This window comes from Hevea brasiliensis, chromosome 11 (assembly GCF_030052815.1).
Source record: "Hevea brasiliensis isolate MT/VB/25A 57/8 chromosome 11, ASM3005281v1, whole genome shotgun sequence".
NCBI classification, from domain to species: Eukaryota; Viridiplantae; Streptophyta; class Magnoliopsida; order Malpighiales; family Euphorbiaceae; genus Hevea; species Hevea brasiliensis.
The window spans coordinates 38,829,994-38,845,737 of NC_079503.1; the positions used below are offsets into that span (position 1 = coordinate 38,829,994).

General features: G+C 29.4%; 1 protein-coding gene across 1 annotated transcript; it reads right to left on the minus strand.

Annotated features, from left to right (window-relative positions):
• Nucleotides 1–725: 725 nt before the first annotated feature.
• On the minus strand, nucleotides 726–5,130 carry LOC110631506 (protein RGF1 INDUCIBLE TRANSCRIPTION FACTOR 1). Its single transcript, XM_021779363.2, has 4 exons — nucleotides 4,669–5,130; nucleotides 2,970–3,044; nucleotides 2,688–2,828; nucleotides 726–1,471 (listed from the first exon to the last, which is right to left on the minus strand). Exons 1-4 carry the CDS (start codon nucleotides 4,939–4,941, stop codon nucleotides 1,139–1,141), a joined length of 822 nt encoding a protein of 273 aa, XP_021635055.2. The 5' UTR covers nucleotides 4,942–5,130; the 3' UTR covers nucleotides 726–1,138.
• Nucleotides 5,131–15,744: the final 10,614 nt, after the last annotated feature.

Consider the following 15,744-nt stretch of genomic DNA (forward strand, 5'->3'; position numbering starts at 1 on the left):
TTTTCGTGATTTTCTCTTTTCCACTATGTTCGTAATGGTTCTAAGGACCGCAGCGTCATATTTTACGGTTCGAAATTTAAGTTTAAATCGACTTCGCAGTCGTTTCCGAGAAGGTCACCCATCGCTGTGACTCTCGGCTCGTTTAACTTCTTATGTTCTGTTTTTCTTGTTTATACTTAACTAATTGAACATTACTAATTATTTGTGTTTATGGCTTCTCTAGTTGTTCTAATCCCCTTAATTGTCCGGACCAACACCAGTCACCGAAACAGTGAAATATACCAGGTTATACAAGTAAAGGTGTTACATTCTAGGTTTTTGTCACTACTATTTTTTTGTCTCTTGTAAACTTGAAATTCACAGAAACCGTACCATATCAAAATAACCACAGCTACGCATCATGCGTGATCATCTGCACTGTCTTTTATCATGTAGCTTGTCTATATGCTTTCACTAATTCACTAATTTTACTATATATATATTCTTCAAGTTTCAAGATTACCCGACGTGGCTTAATCTTTCATTCTATTAATTTCCACGTTTGATACGTCATAATGCAATAAATTTTCGATACATATGAGATTTGCAATCTGTTAATGAATTAGCAATTTAGCGATAAGATTGACAATTTGGCAAAACACTTCATAAAAGATTTCATTTCTATCATTTCTAGTTAGAAGACTACATTGTTTTCTCCCTGAATCATTGCATAGCATACAACAAACGAAGGGGAAGCAAATTAGAATAGAATAAAATTATGCAAATAACAAAGGTGTGCAACTGTGCAAGTTCCATTACATCGTACAAAACTAGTGGAGTCAAGAGCCTAGCTTTGAAGTACAGCCTCTCTACACAACCACTTAAGGTCACTAATGGAAATGCAACATGAAAATTAGGATAATAATTAACTAATTTAATAAAGAAACACAAACTCTAGCCACGCTAGGTTTGAAAACCATGACCGACCGACCAATAGACCCTACCGACCAACAGACCCTAATACTCCCGATAAACAAATTAAACTTTGATATATATATATATATATATATATATATATATATATATATATATATATATATAAAAGTAAACTCAGATTTGCCATGTTTTTTTTTCAAATGTGAATTTTTCTCAACATTATTCAAGAAAGAGGAGCCCTATGAGGAGCACCCTTTCTTCTGCTGCTCAATGAGAGTACAAACCCTGGGAGGAAGCCGCTTCCTTTCTTCTTCCTTTTCACAACGTCAGATTCCTTTGAAATTCCAGAATTGCCCATGGTGTCATTGGAGCATGATGAACGTTTGAATTGATCGTGGTCCTCTGGAATGGAGTTAGGGGTATTGTGACCATCATCATCAATGATCTCAGAGATGTCCATTCTTAATCCTTCTAATTGTGAAAATGCAAACTCACATTCATCAATTCTGTATAGAATGGCAGAAAGATCCTCCCCTTGTTCCACCAAGTGATCAACCTGTGTTTTCAGGTCAAATGTAAAATCCACTCAGATGGAAAACATCAAAATAGTGCATACATATGCTTACAATTGATCAAAGAAAATGAGCACAGTTTGAAAGCTTAATAATAGGCATGATGTCAAGAATTTTACACCATATACTTCTATTAATTGAAGGCATGATTTAAATCATGTATGTGGCCACATTCGTGGTCGTGCCCTGTAATGTAGCAATAACAGCTTAATGATAGGTAAAGTTCACTAAAAAAATTTGCAAAGTTTATAAAATGAATAGATATTTAAAGATACAAGTAAAACTAAGTTATATAACTAAATAATAAGCATAAATACATCAAATAAGGCATTAAGTTAATAATAAGTATAAATACATCAAATAAAGAAATTAACAAAAACAAATAACTAACTTTTACAATATATGGATGTAGACTATTCTCCTTCACTTCAAATAAGCATTCACTAATTGATGATCTTAGCACAAAAAGTGAAAGATTTGTGAAAAGATAGAAACTTTTAGATGGAAAGTTGAGAAAACTACGAGGAACAAAAGCCTGAATCCCCAGAAACCATAAACAAAGCAATGAAATGAGTTAATAAAAAAATACAAAAAAAAAGAACTCCAAGTAAAAGACCTATAGTTAATGGTAAATAATGGCTATTATCGTTAAGTACTGGGCGTAACAGCCATTACAAATGCATTTTTTTGTCGACAAACAATGGGTATAAAGGCAAGAGGGTCCTTGAATATCTGTAAATAACAGTCATTACTTTACGTAAGAGCTGTTATATAAAATCATGATTGGAGATAACTAAAATAAGAACAAAAACCCAGAAACTGAAGAAGAGAAAAAAGAATGCAATATCCTTTTTTTTTTTTTTAATTTTTTTGGTCTAATTGGGTTCTACTGTGGTTCAAACTTGTAATCTCACAAATATGGAAATAACTCAACACCCTAAGACAGCGTTGGAGATGACTCAATGCCCTAAGGCAACACTCGTAAGGTAGGAGTGCAATAATTCAAACACAGGGACATACAATTACACACACGCAGAGAGAGAGAGAGAGCTGTTAATGTCCCATTCAACTAGGAAATTTCTATGAATAAAGAAATTACTTAAGAGAGAAAGTATTTCCTAGAATTGCAACAAAAAATGACAATTACAGGTCAAGGACCAAAGCCCATTAAAATAACTAATCAAAGGAGTTGAAATGGACCTTGCACGAAAGAGAGCAGAAGTGAAATGGCTCTTGGAGAATCCTGTCACAAGTGAAGCATACATTGGCAGAGCCCTTACAAGACCTTGACTGTGGCCTCTGATTCAAGAATATCACTTTAGCACTGTTTATAGTATAGGGCTGCCAAACAAATCAATATCGTCCTCATTAGCTTATCACTGAAAAAATGAGATAAATTGCAGCAACAAAAAATGATATAAATTATCTAACAATACTCATCACTTGCTTATTATATTCAACAAAATTATTAGCCATAATTACCTGAATATAAGAACAGTCAATAAGCTTCTCAAGATCCTCCAGTCTAACAACATCATGATAAACATATCTCCTCACCTGTCACATGAGATCAGAAACCTCAATTAGGTCAATCCAAAGCTTCTTAACAAGACATTAGCCACTTATCGTAAACAGTTTAAGCCCATCTAATTGAATTTGCCATATGAGGTTTAACATTAAATAGAACTAATGAAGCACAAGACAAAGCAACTTCCTCGCAAATGTACATGTGCATTACAGCATGTATGGGGTAGATGACTGCAATAACTTCATGAAAGTGATGTGAAGAATTCACCCCTACCAGGTTGAAATTTAAAAAGTTAGGCAACCAACCTCTCCTGATAGGCAAAACAAAAAAAATAAATGAACTGAGCGGAGAATAAATTATGAAATTGAAGTTTTTTGAAAATAATGAAGTATAAAATGAATAATAAAGAAAAATATAGTCAAACCTTCGCTTTCTTCGAAAGCAACAGGTGAGGAACCTTTGCAGGCGAAATGGATAGAAAAGAAATCTTCCATATATGGGAAACAAACCAAATCCAAAAGGTGGGAATCAGGGGAGACATGATAATCCTTTTATAGAATATCATATATATTTAAAATATATGTGATGATAAATAGGAAATTTTATATATATATAAAAAAATAAGAGAATCTTGAATTCAAAATTCTTATGGGAAGAATCATGTAAAGGAAAGGCAACAGAAACTCCCAAAAAATATATGAAAAGAAGAAACACGTCCTCTCAATGTGTATATGATATGAAAAAAAAAAAAAAAAAAAACAATACAAAAAGGAAATTATGAGAACCTAGAAGAAATAATAACATAAATAGTGGAAAGAATTGTCAGTCTTTTTCAAGAAACAAGAATTGTGTGGAAGAAACTCAACAGAAGTATTCTAATTTGCCATTCAAAATTTTCAGCTAAGGGGATTCAGAGATTTAATTTTCTCCATAGAGAATCTCTGAAGCCCTTGTGCTAAAAAAATTTGAAGAATTATAAATGATTAGGATTAAGATCAGGAAATATAAGGGATATATAAGAACTGATGAAAATCAGGAAATTTAAGGGAAAAACCATTGCCAATTATATTCAGAAGCAGCAAAAACTTTTAGGATTTTTTCAGAAAGCAGTTTTGAATCAAAACCAAGGAACTGTAGAGATTTCTACATAAAATTTTAGCACAAAAAAAAAAATCCCTAATACCCAAAGAAAATGTAACGAGAAAATTCCTAAAACCACATAGAACTAAAGATTGTGAATTACTTGGAAGAATTTTCAATGACCCACCAGGCAATTAAGAGAGACAAGCAATAAAAGGCAGTGTGAAAGGAAAATCCAAAGAAAAAGGGGTGAAAGAAAAGGACTTGTACTGTTCAAAAACTGTACATGAATTGTATGGGTGTAATTGAATTTATGAGGAAAGAAGTCGAGAAAAGAAGTCAACAACAAAAAGAAATTGAAGGGGAAAAGAAAAGAGAATAAAGGATATCTTGGGTTGTAAAATTCAAAGAAATTAGAAATACCCAAATAAAGAATTAAAGACGAGAAGCTCAAAAAAGGCATCAAAGAGAAGAAACAAACTTGAGAAAAGTTAAGAAAAGAGTGAAAGAAAAAATAAAAACGCAACAAAATGCGTTCAATTTGAAGTTTACATGCATAGGTGTGTTTTATACCTGGAGGAGAGGGTGAGAGCTATGAGAAGGGAGGCAGTGAGGGCAGATACTAAGGCAACAGAGCAAGCAAAAGATGTTCTTCTCATTCTTCCTGCGATTCTCATGGACCCCACAACCACCAAAGAATGTCTCCGCCATCAATCCCTCTAGCCATGCAGGCTTAACGGTATTATTACTCATCATCAACTCAGCACCACCATCACCACCACCTGCTCCTCCTCCTCCATTTCCACCACCTCTTGAAGATGTGCTGTACCTATTGTCTCTGACCATTTCTACTTGCCCTCTTGTCTTTCTTGGAACTTGTAATTGTATATATGAGAGTATTGATGAAAAAAGTATTGTGTGAGAGAGAGCGCTGCTTGAAATGCTCAAATGAAAAACAGAAAACCCTACACTACAACATAAAAGGTTCTTGCTTCTAGTTGTAGTATGCCAATGTGTTTGTATTCCTTACTCTATTTAAATTCAGGGGGTTCCAGAATTATTGTCGTTTTTAGAAAGAGAGAGATAGAGAGAGAATGTGTCTTTTTTAAGAGGAAATGAAGAAAGCCCAAAAAAGAATAATAATAAAAAAAAAACCTCGGAGAGAGAGAGAGCCGGTAATTTGTCTCCAAAGGATGCCAAATAGTAAAGGATTTTTTTTCCCAGAAAAATAGTAAAGGATTGATATTTACTAAGTTTTCTTTTAAACATAAAAAATTATTAACATTTTTAATATAATTAGATTTAATCAAAATTAAAATTCAATAGATTATAATTCTTTAAGCGATTCTAATAACAGTGAATTAAAGCTGATTAGTAATTTAATAAATTTGTTAATTACTATACCATTAATTTGAGATAATTAATTACACATTTTCTTTTCTTATTTTAAAGCACCTCTATAAAATAGATCAACTGTCATATATAATTGACCCTACCTACAAAATTACAATGATTACCATCGTTGGTCCCACAATATTTATTATCGTCGTTAGCAAAGGCATGGAATTTAATCCTGAATGGTTTATAATCTATTTATAGGCTCAAATCTTATTGTAACTGGGCTTTGAAGGCCTAGAGAAATAGAAATGTTTGCCGGCCATTTTTAAGGGCCAATGGTGTTAGAGATGTATTAGAGATTATAATTATAAAACTAATTTCATAATTATTAATTAAAAATCATTTATTTAAATTTAAATTTTTATGTCATGAATAAATATTTGATTATTAATTTAAAAAAGTTTTTATTTTTATCTTAATTATAATAAATTAAAAAAATAAAAATATTGCATCAATTCAACAATAAATATTCCGAAATATTGTCAAATATTTAAGTTTTTCTAGCTTTATTTGTAAAATTTTCTACTTATTTAAGTTTTATATAGCTCTATTTATTTAATTACTCAAATTTTGACGTTATTGTCAATACGACAAGGTTATTCCACATGTGTGTAAGATTAATGGACTTTTCTTTAAACAATTTTGAAAGTGCACTTTTCTATATAAATATAATACATTTAACATAACTAATTTTAAAAAATTTCATATTAACTATGTTATTCATAGGATGTCAAATAGTTGATAATATAATAAAATAATTATTTATACTTAATGGGAAAAAATAGTAAAAAAAAGAAAACACTCCCATTGGAGGATGGGGTCATTGAACGAAATATATATATATATATATATATATATATATATATATATATATATATATATATATATATATACATAAAACGGAGACATTGGAGAGTGGTGGAAATGGGGGGAAGACAGCCATCAATCTGTACCTTGTCTTCGGCTTGAGCGCCCCATTAGCTTTTTCCCAACATGGGCACCCAATCACAACCCCCTTTTGCCCATAGGCTCCCATAATTTTCCCTGCGGATATTGTATAAAAAATTGTTATAGTACGGTCAGTTTCAATTTTAAATTTGAAAAAACGAAAATCTTTTTTTTTTTCGAAGTTTTAAACTGGAAAAAGTTAAGTTTTAATGCAACTAGCTTTAATTTATTAAGTGTAATTCTCACGATATTAAATATTATTTAATAATAAATAAAATATGAAATATTCATATTAATTATGATAATAATTTTTTATATGGATTATGAATACACTATGAATATAATATGAAAATAAAAGAATAGAAATAGATTTAATCATATTTATGTTAAAATTATATCTACTTGTTTATAATACATTTATAATTATTTATCACTTTTTTTATTTTATTATTATTTTTAATAAGTCTAAAATTTATGTTAGTTTGAATATATTTTAGATATATCTCTTCAAATATTAATAGATTTTACATAATTAAATTTTTAAATCTGTCTTTATTGATATATCTTAAATTTAGATGGTATTTCTTATATTTAATTGAGATTTTATTTATTTTGTTGTTCATATATATATATATATATATATATATATATATAAAAGAAATCTAAATTTAGAGATCATTTAATGGACTCATAAAAAAATTATAAAGTAAAAAAGTAGAGTGTGTAACATGTTTATTAGCCAATTTAAATGCCTTAGCATTATTAAAATTTTCAAATTCTTTATATTTTTATAAATATTTAATTTTATTTATATAAAAATATAATATGTTGATTTGTACTTTCCTTTTATACCCTATTACTAATTAACAAAATATATTTTTATTTCTATTAAAAAAAATATAATTGTGTTGTATCTTGTAACACGCTTATTATTAATGTTATGTATCAACCTAGAGTATATTAATTTATTTTAAACAGTAAATAATATTATTAAAAAATAATAAATTAATAAATATTAGCAAAATTATTTATTATATTAAAAATTTATTATTTTATTATGCAACAAGTTGAAAATTAATTATCTTACATTGTATTAAAAATTTATATTATCTTACAATTTTTTTTTAATTTTATAATTAAGACATTAATTTACTGAATATTGAAAAATAATTTATTTAATTATTATATTTCATATATTTATATATTATTTAATTTATACATATTAAAATCAATGTATAAAGTTCATATAATATATTGTTTCATAAAATCAATGTTACATGAACTGTGCTGGGTAATCATGTTAAAAGAATCAAATCATGTCAAATGAATCAAATAATGTCAAATTTTACTAAATAGTTTGAATTATATTAAATTAATCATATCATATTAAATTAATTTGACATAACATAATATTAATTTTATATCATATTATGTAATTCATAAAATAAAATAGTTGTACTTACATTTAAATTTTTTATACAATTTATTAACCACGTAATATTCAATTCAAATTATCGTTTTGAATATAAGAAATATTAGAATTAAATATTTAAATAAAGAGAAAATTATAATATGATTTTTAAGATTTGATGAAATTAATAACTTGGTTCTTATATTTTTAAAATTAAACAATTACCATTTAATTTACCATTAATTGCGATAAAAATAACCAAAATGCCCTTAAAACTATTTGCAATCTAAAATAATTAAGCCTATTAGATTTTATTTTATTAATAAAATAATCCCTTAATTTAAAATTTATATTTAAATATTTAATATATATACACACACATATTATGACTAAAATATAAGAAATGTACATATATTTTTAAATTTTCTCTATTTATGATATCCTAAATTAATATTATAATAAAAATTTTCTATCACTTTTTTTTTCTTTAAAAGTTAATCACAATAACTTTTATTATTACTTAAAAATAAAAATTTAAACTATAAAGTGATAAATCATGGATTCTATCACACCTAAATCCTAATATATTACTGTTAACCTTTACCATTCACATTTCAGATCTTATATTGTAGTAGTTCTTATGAAATATTCAAGTTAATGACTGATTCTAATTTTAAATTAATTATGTTTATTTGACGTTAACCCTATTAAAAGTTTGGCAGAATTTACTCTTAAAATTTTCTTTAAATTACTCTCATGTATTGAAAAGATCTTAAGCATTTATCAATCTTTAAACCATAAGATGATTATTAATTCAAATTACAATTCAATTAAATTAAACTATTAGAAGTAGAATCTACAGAATTCAACACAATCAAATGAAATGACTATGCTGATGTAAATGACCCAAATTCTATAGCTCAATTTAGTTGATCGAATGTTTTAGTAGATATATCGTTCTTTTTTAAATCATAAGATGATTATTAATTCAAATTACAATTCAATTAAATTAAACTATTAGAAGTAGAATCTACAGAATTCAACACAATCAAATGAAATGACTATGCTGATGTAAATGACCCAAATTCTATAGCTCAATTTAGTTGATCGAATGTTTTAGTAGATATATCGTTCTTTTCCAATCTTGACTTAGCTTTAGAATTTCAACCTCTTATCATAAGAGACTTGAAAACAACACAATTTTCTTTTTGTGTATATGAAAGATAAAGACTCAAAATTATTAATTAAAATTTGACAATTGTAATCACCATTAATTAACACTTGGTATAATTAAAAAATATAAAATATTTAGGATTTAATATATTTATAATATTTGACATTTTATTTTAATTTATTATCTTTTAATTATTAGTATATATAAAATATTTAAAATTTGAAAAATATAAATTTTTTAAATTTTCATTTTAAAAGTGAAAATAGTTTTATTAGATAAAAGTAATAGAGTTTGAAATTTTATTTTAACTTATATTTTTTAATTATAAATTTAATTATTGGCAAGGGAAGGCAAGATTCATGTGGGCGCGAAGTGCCAAAATTTGTAGAATGCGCCATATTTCACAATGTTAAGAGAAGGTTGGGGATAAGGCGTCAATTGGGTGCCGCTTTCCATCATTATTTGAGGTTTAATAAGATGGGCGAAGATGTTTAGCTTTCCTGGACAGAATAAGAAGAGAGAAAATTTAAGGTCATGGTGCGATTAGATCCTCCATATTGACAAGTGTTTCTGGGATGAGATATTGAAATTTTTTTCCTTCAAAGGGAGGGCAAGGTCTGGTGAGCTACTGTAATGTATTTCTTTTGCAGCGCGGGCCACAACAGAATAGGCTGACTCCAAATAACATTTATAGTGATGATGATGAATCAAAACGTGGATTAGCAACTAATAGTTCTAGGTGTGAAGCAGCACCCAAGTCATCATACTCCCTCTTATATTCTGCAAAGAAGCCTAGTAAAAGTGTTAGATAATGTTTGGTTGTTGATGGAAGTAAGCAACACCCAAGTCACCATAGCTATCTTGGCATAACGCTTAAAAAACATTAAAATTCTGCACCTAATCAGAGCGTCAATGAGATACAATTCAATAGGAACAGTAAGTTGTGGCCTATAGGGGCTCAAATATTTAACAAATCTATTTTTTTTTTCCTCAATTCAAGACTGAGCAAGTCAAAGTAACTTTCTTTAGAGAAGAATATTGATCCCAAATTAAAAAAAAAAAGAATTTGAAAAATTTGAAGTAAACAATATTTTGAACCAGCAAAAAAAAAAAAAGAAATTTGAATTAAGAAGACATTTTGATATCTCTTATGTTTAAATTTAGTTTAATTGTCATTTTATTATTTATTTGTTAACAATTTTAGGGTTGAAGTTCACTTATTTACATTAAATAACATTAAAAATAAAAAATTAAATTATTATCGCACAACGCATAGGTAAATGGCTAATTATATGGTTAATTATCAACTACATGTGCCTAAAATACATTAACTAATAGTTTCAAGATTCTTACATTGTAAAATTCACCCCTTCTAGCTATTGTGTTCTCTTTCTTGTAGATATCTCTCATAATCTATATATACTCTAGTTGAATGCATAGCTCACATATAACCTATTGACTTCTTTTTGGTTCAATTTTATAATTACTCTTGTAAATTTGTCTGTAATTTCATGTTAGAAACGGCTCCATTAACGCCAACTTAAGGAACATCATTGACTTTATATGATTATCATCTTATCTGGGCAATTTACACTTGCGTGACAACTTCTTCAACACGCAAATAATTAAATAGTACTCCTTGTGGCACAAATTATTAATTTTTTTTTTTTTTTTTACAATATTATCATGATTCTTACTGTCTGAGCTCTGCCTTCGTACTTTCTTTAATGCCACAAGCTCTTATGCTTCCTCAACCTTTCATTTGGATCTATACAATGAAAGTTTCCTAATAAAGCTCTGTGTTAACTGCTTTTGTTTTTGTCATTAACACATCTTAAGAAAAATATGAAGACTCTAGTTTATAGTAAATTTATTATTCATAACTGATGCTGCCGTGAGTTTTTAACTGATGTTGCCGTGAGCTTCAAGTGTAATCCTATTGCCACGTAATCCTGTAGAAAAAAAGAAAAAGTGAGATTAGCAGCCTTTTAGTCAGCCACTCTAACGCTTAAGTCAGAAGAATAATAATGGAAGAAGAGTGTAATTTTTTGTTGATTTGGGATAGTATGTATGCATGCCAGTTTTCCCCTTACTTCTAATATTTATAGACATTATTAACGAAATTAGTGGTTACTTTAATATCAAAGGCAAATTTGAGTTGACATCCTGAGATTGTCTCATGGAAATCCGGCTTGATCTATGATAACCGTTATTGTTGTTCAGCGCATGTTTTGCTTAGTTTGCTGGACAAATGGAGCAACTTCTCTTTTTGGTTTGTGTGATCAGGACCGAACTATCGCTTTGCTCGGTGTAAACTCTATCACTGTCATTTAGTAGAGAATGAGAAGTATTCTTATTATCCAAAGATTAGGCAAACGTAAATAAGGAAATACTTTTCCCATTTTCCTTATTAATACTATTTATAGAAATTTCATACTCTTATTATTATTCGTAAAATCTTTTCTTTCATAATTTATTTTCTTTTGTTATTTGAAATCCATATTTTACTATGTTGCGGAATACTTCTTTAAGCTATTTTGTCAGTGTATGATATAATTTAGAAATTCCACGCAAATCCCCTTAGTCACCTCAATACATTTTCAAACTATAATTATATGCCTTAAGGGCCTATATGCCTAAATTTAGTATTAGGAAAATAATTATTTTGTGGTGGAGCCTCTGATTTCTCTTACTTATACACGTACCAAAAGACTTGACGTTTCTTTTGTATTCAACTAACTGTTTCAATTCTAGCCTTTCTATAATCTCTTTTTTTTTTTTATAATTTTGTTCGTTTATCTTCGTTATCTTCTTTTTTGTTGATTTGTTATCATTAAGCTCTTACGACGAGGAGACATAGTATCTCTTATAATCACACTAACTTAGAGATACATTTTCTGCTTTTTATCAAATCTACTCTACCTTTACACCCATATCTTCGTTTTTGCCTTTATTGTCCTATGCAAAATTTTATTTATTATTTTTAGGCCCTCATGCACATCACGGAGTTGAGGGAGAAACATTTAAAGGCAAACTCTTTCTATAACTTTCAAAAGCAAAACTTTTGTAACTATTTTGTAGCAAGGCTACTTTATCTTCTTTAGCAGGAAACCCAGCACTTTCTGTCTCCAGCAATGGAGTTGCTTTTTAGTACTCTAGTAGTAGAGCTACTATTAATTCCTTTATGCTTTGACCATTTTCAATCATTTATTACTTTATTTCTAGTAGTTAAAACTGAATTATCTCTTGCATGAATCCGCTTCCTCTTTAGTGGCAAAGCTGCTTTGCCTCTAGCAATATGAATTGCTTCTATACCTTTATCTCCCTCTGTGAGGTGCATTTAGGGTATATTAACTCTTTTAATTTGTTATGCTTCTCAACCTTTAGAGTTTAGCCTAGGTTCAAATCTTTTCTATCTCATGATAAAGACGGAAAAGTCATAATTTTCCTTTTTATTTATCTATAGTTATAGTTCCTCTAAGAATTCCTATAAACAAGTAACCTATGCTTCCTCTTGTCAATTCAAGCACTTGCATTGTGACACCCCTGACCCGACTACAGTGTAGCCGAGTAAGTTATGCCACTCAGTGTGCCGGAGCACTCTATTTTATCTGATTTCATTACAGTCCTTGATTTATTTATTCAAAAACATTATTGAAGATTTAGGCTATTTTTACTTTTATCAAAATCTAACTAAGTTGGAAATTTCAAAAATTTTAAGGATAATCCGACAAAGTATCGGCTGTAATTTGGACTAACAGTTCTTCTGAACCTGCCAAAGACAATTTCAATATATACTCAATTTCTCAAACTTAATAGTCTGAAAATTTTTCAACCATAATGTATCTCAATGCAGTATCCAGATTTCTCAGAAATCTCATTAGATTTTCAATATCTCAATATTCACAAGTATAATCTCATTATAATTCAAATTCAATTCACATACTAAAATACTTACTTTGAATAGCTTCCATAATTCATAGGTTAATTACATGAGTTTATTTTGTACAATATATACAAATAATTTACAATGTGCTAGGAATGAACAATATACATAACATGTATAAAATGAGCCCTATCTACATGCATTGCTGAGGAGGTGACAATCTTGAACTCTTCTGACACTTCTGCAGATCTGGACTCCAAAAATCTCAGTCGACGGTCTACTGGTTTTACCTTTAGTACCTGCGTGAGGAAGCAATTCCATCGCGCTAAGCATTTCTGCTTAGTGGTGCAATAATATAACCAGAAATAATATATACAAGTAAAGAAAGAAATAAATGATAATTCAGATACTCAAGAATCAATTTAATTTGGTATGGTATTTCTAGTATCAACGATCTTATATACTAATTTGTTCCTCTTTGGAAGTGCTTAGTTTATAACTTTTCAGTAATACTAGCAGGTATATAATTTATTCTATCTGTATTGTATTTCAAGTCTGTACAGTTCTGCAATTTATATTTTTGTTATGTTTCTTTTGCTAATCTCTTTTGCTTATTCATTCAATACTTAATATAATTGTACTGGATTTTCATTATACTTAACTTAACTTAGCTGAATTGAATAATACTTTAATTGATCGCCCAAGTAACCTATACTAGACGATCGGATCGATAACGTCGTTGGCACCGACACCGCGCGTGCCTCGGGCGTCATACCATGGGACGCGAACGCCTACCACGTATGCAAGATGGCTAAAAGGCCATGATATCACATAATCGGCATAAAAGCCATGAATACGGGCATAAAAGCCATGAATACGGGCATAAAGCCATGAATACAGGCATAAAGCCTTTTCGCAGTACTGCTAAAGCAATACCCTATTGGCATGCCAAACTATCCAAACCAATCTTGTTAGGTATACTAGGGCATTTGATACTTTAAAATATTAATATATTGTGCTTTATGACTTCATTATTTCATGATAAATTTCAATCATAATTCATACATTCATTTGATCATTTATATAATCACAATTCATATCAGTTATCCTTTTATACCATTGTACTCAAAATGCTTCTCCTCTCTACAATAATGAGAACTAATGTCTCATTCATACTTTGATATAGTTCACTTATTCATTCATTATGTTATTCATATTAATCACAATTTTAAACAATGGTTCACATGTACCATTGTACTCAAAACATTTTTCCTTTCTCATTTATACATTCAAGAATCTACTTATGTAATTACAAATTTTATATTTCAAGTTGAGTTACTAATATTTTATGAATTCCATTTGTGATGGGCATATAAGCCCTAACTATCTATTCACATCAGTTAGGTGACTATTTTTTCATGTTTCAAGTAATCCATAAACATTTCATGGATTTCAAATTTATGGCCTTAATTTCTTTTTAACAATTTTGACTAGGATGCATAGTCTACATTTGTCATACAATTCTAAGCATTTAAGCTTAGAATTGGTTCTAGGTCTTCATCTTAATTTACTAATCATTTTGATTACTATTCCCTTACTAGTCAACCAAAATGTTGACTTTTTCATACTTAATGGATATATTAATTCTAATTACACCAAGATCCCACATTTTAAGTTTTACCTTCGCTAGTACTAATTGTCAATTGCAATTTAAAGTTCCCTAGATGCATTTCTAAATTTTCATACCTTAATTTGTTCTACCAATCTAGTTATTGTACTTTGTGTCTTTGTATTACTATTCATATTACTATTCACTCAAATTGTTGACTTTTTAATACATAATAAATTTATTGAATCTAAGTTCTCAAAGATACCACATTTTGCATTTCAAATTTGTTGGTATTGGTTGCCAATACCATTTCCAAGCTAATTGGATACTTTTGAATTCTTCAAGTTTTGGTGTCACTATTCACCTCATTGGTCAATAAAAATGTTGACTTTTGGATAGAAAATAGGTACATGGGTTTTGGCATTCCCAATATGCCACATTTTGCATTTAAAACTTGTTAGAATTGATCACCAAATCCATTTCCAAACTTAGCACTAAAGGGCAGAATTTTCAGTTTTTGTACCATAAGTTTACTGTTCCATTAGGGACTGTTACAGTGGAAATTTGAGGAAATGGTAAACATGAAAGTTGTTCCTTATTTTGTCTAGTTGAATTTCCTTTTTTGAATCACTCCATTTGGAGTTTTGTAACTCCAGATATGGCTCAAAAACCCAAGCTGTCCGGATATGTGCAGAAATTTACCATATCTACAGTGCATGAACAGTAACTTGAGTCACTTGGTTGAATGAGTTCTGGCCATAATTTGGGGTAGGTTCCTTCATGAAAGTTGTTTGTCTATGTCTTAACTTGTTGCTGTAAAAATTTCAGGTCAATTGACCAAATCTACAGTGAGTTATGGCCAAATGAACAGTTACTGTTCATTTGGTCAATTCTGCAGAATCAGTTTCAGGGTTCCGGATTGGGGCCAAGTTTTGGTCCTCTTGCTTTGGTCTTTTGGGCATGGTTTCTTCAGCAAAAATGTGCCATTATAAGCCTAGTTTCATGTCCAATTGGCCAAATATCAATTGGACTAACACAGCCCAAGTTATGGCAGTGCAAAAGGACTGAATTTTCAGTCCCTATGCTGCTGTCCTAGGGCAGTTTGCAACCTCACTTTGCAATCTCATTTTTCAGTCCATTTGTTGGTCAATCTACCTAAAATGGTCACTAATTGACCATTAAAATGTTCTCTAATCAATTCATAATCCAAGTCCACACTTTAC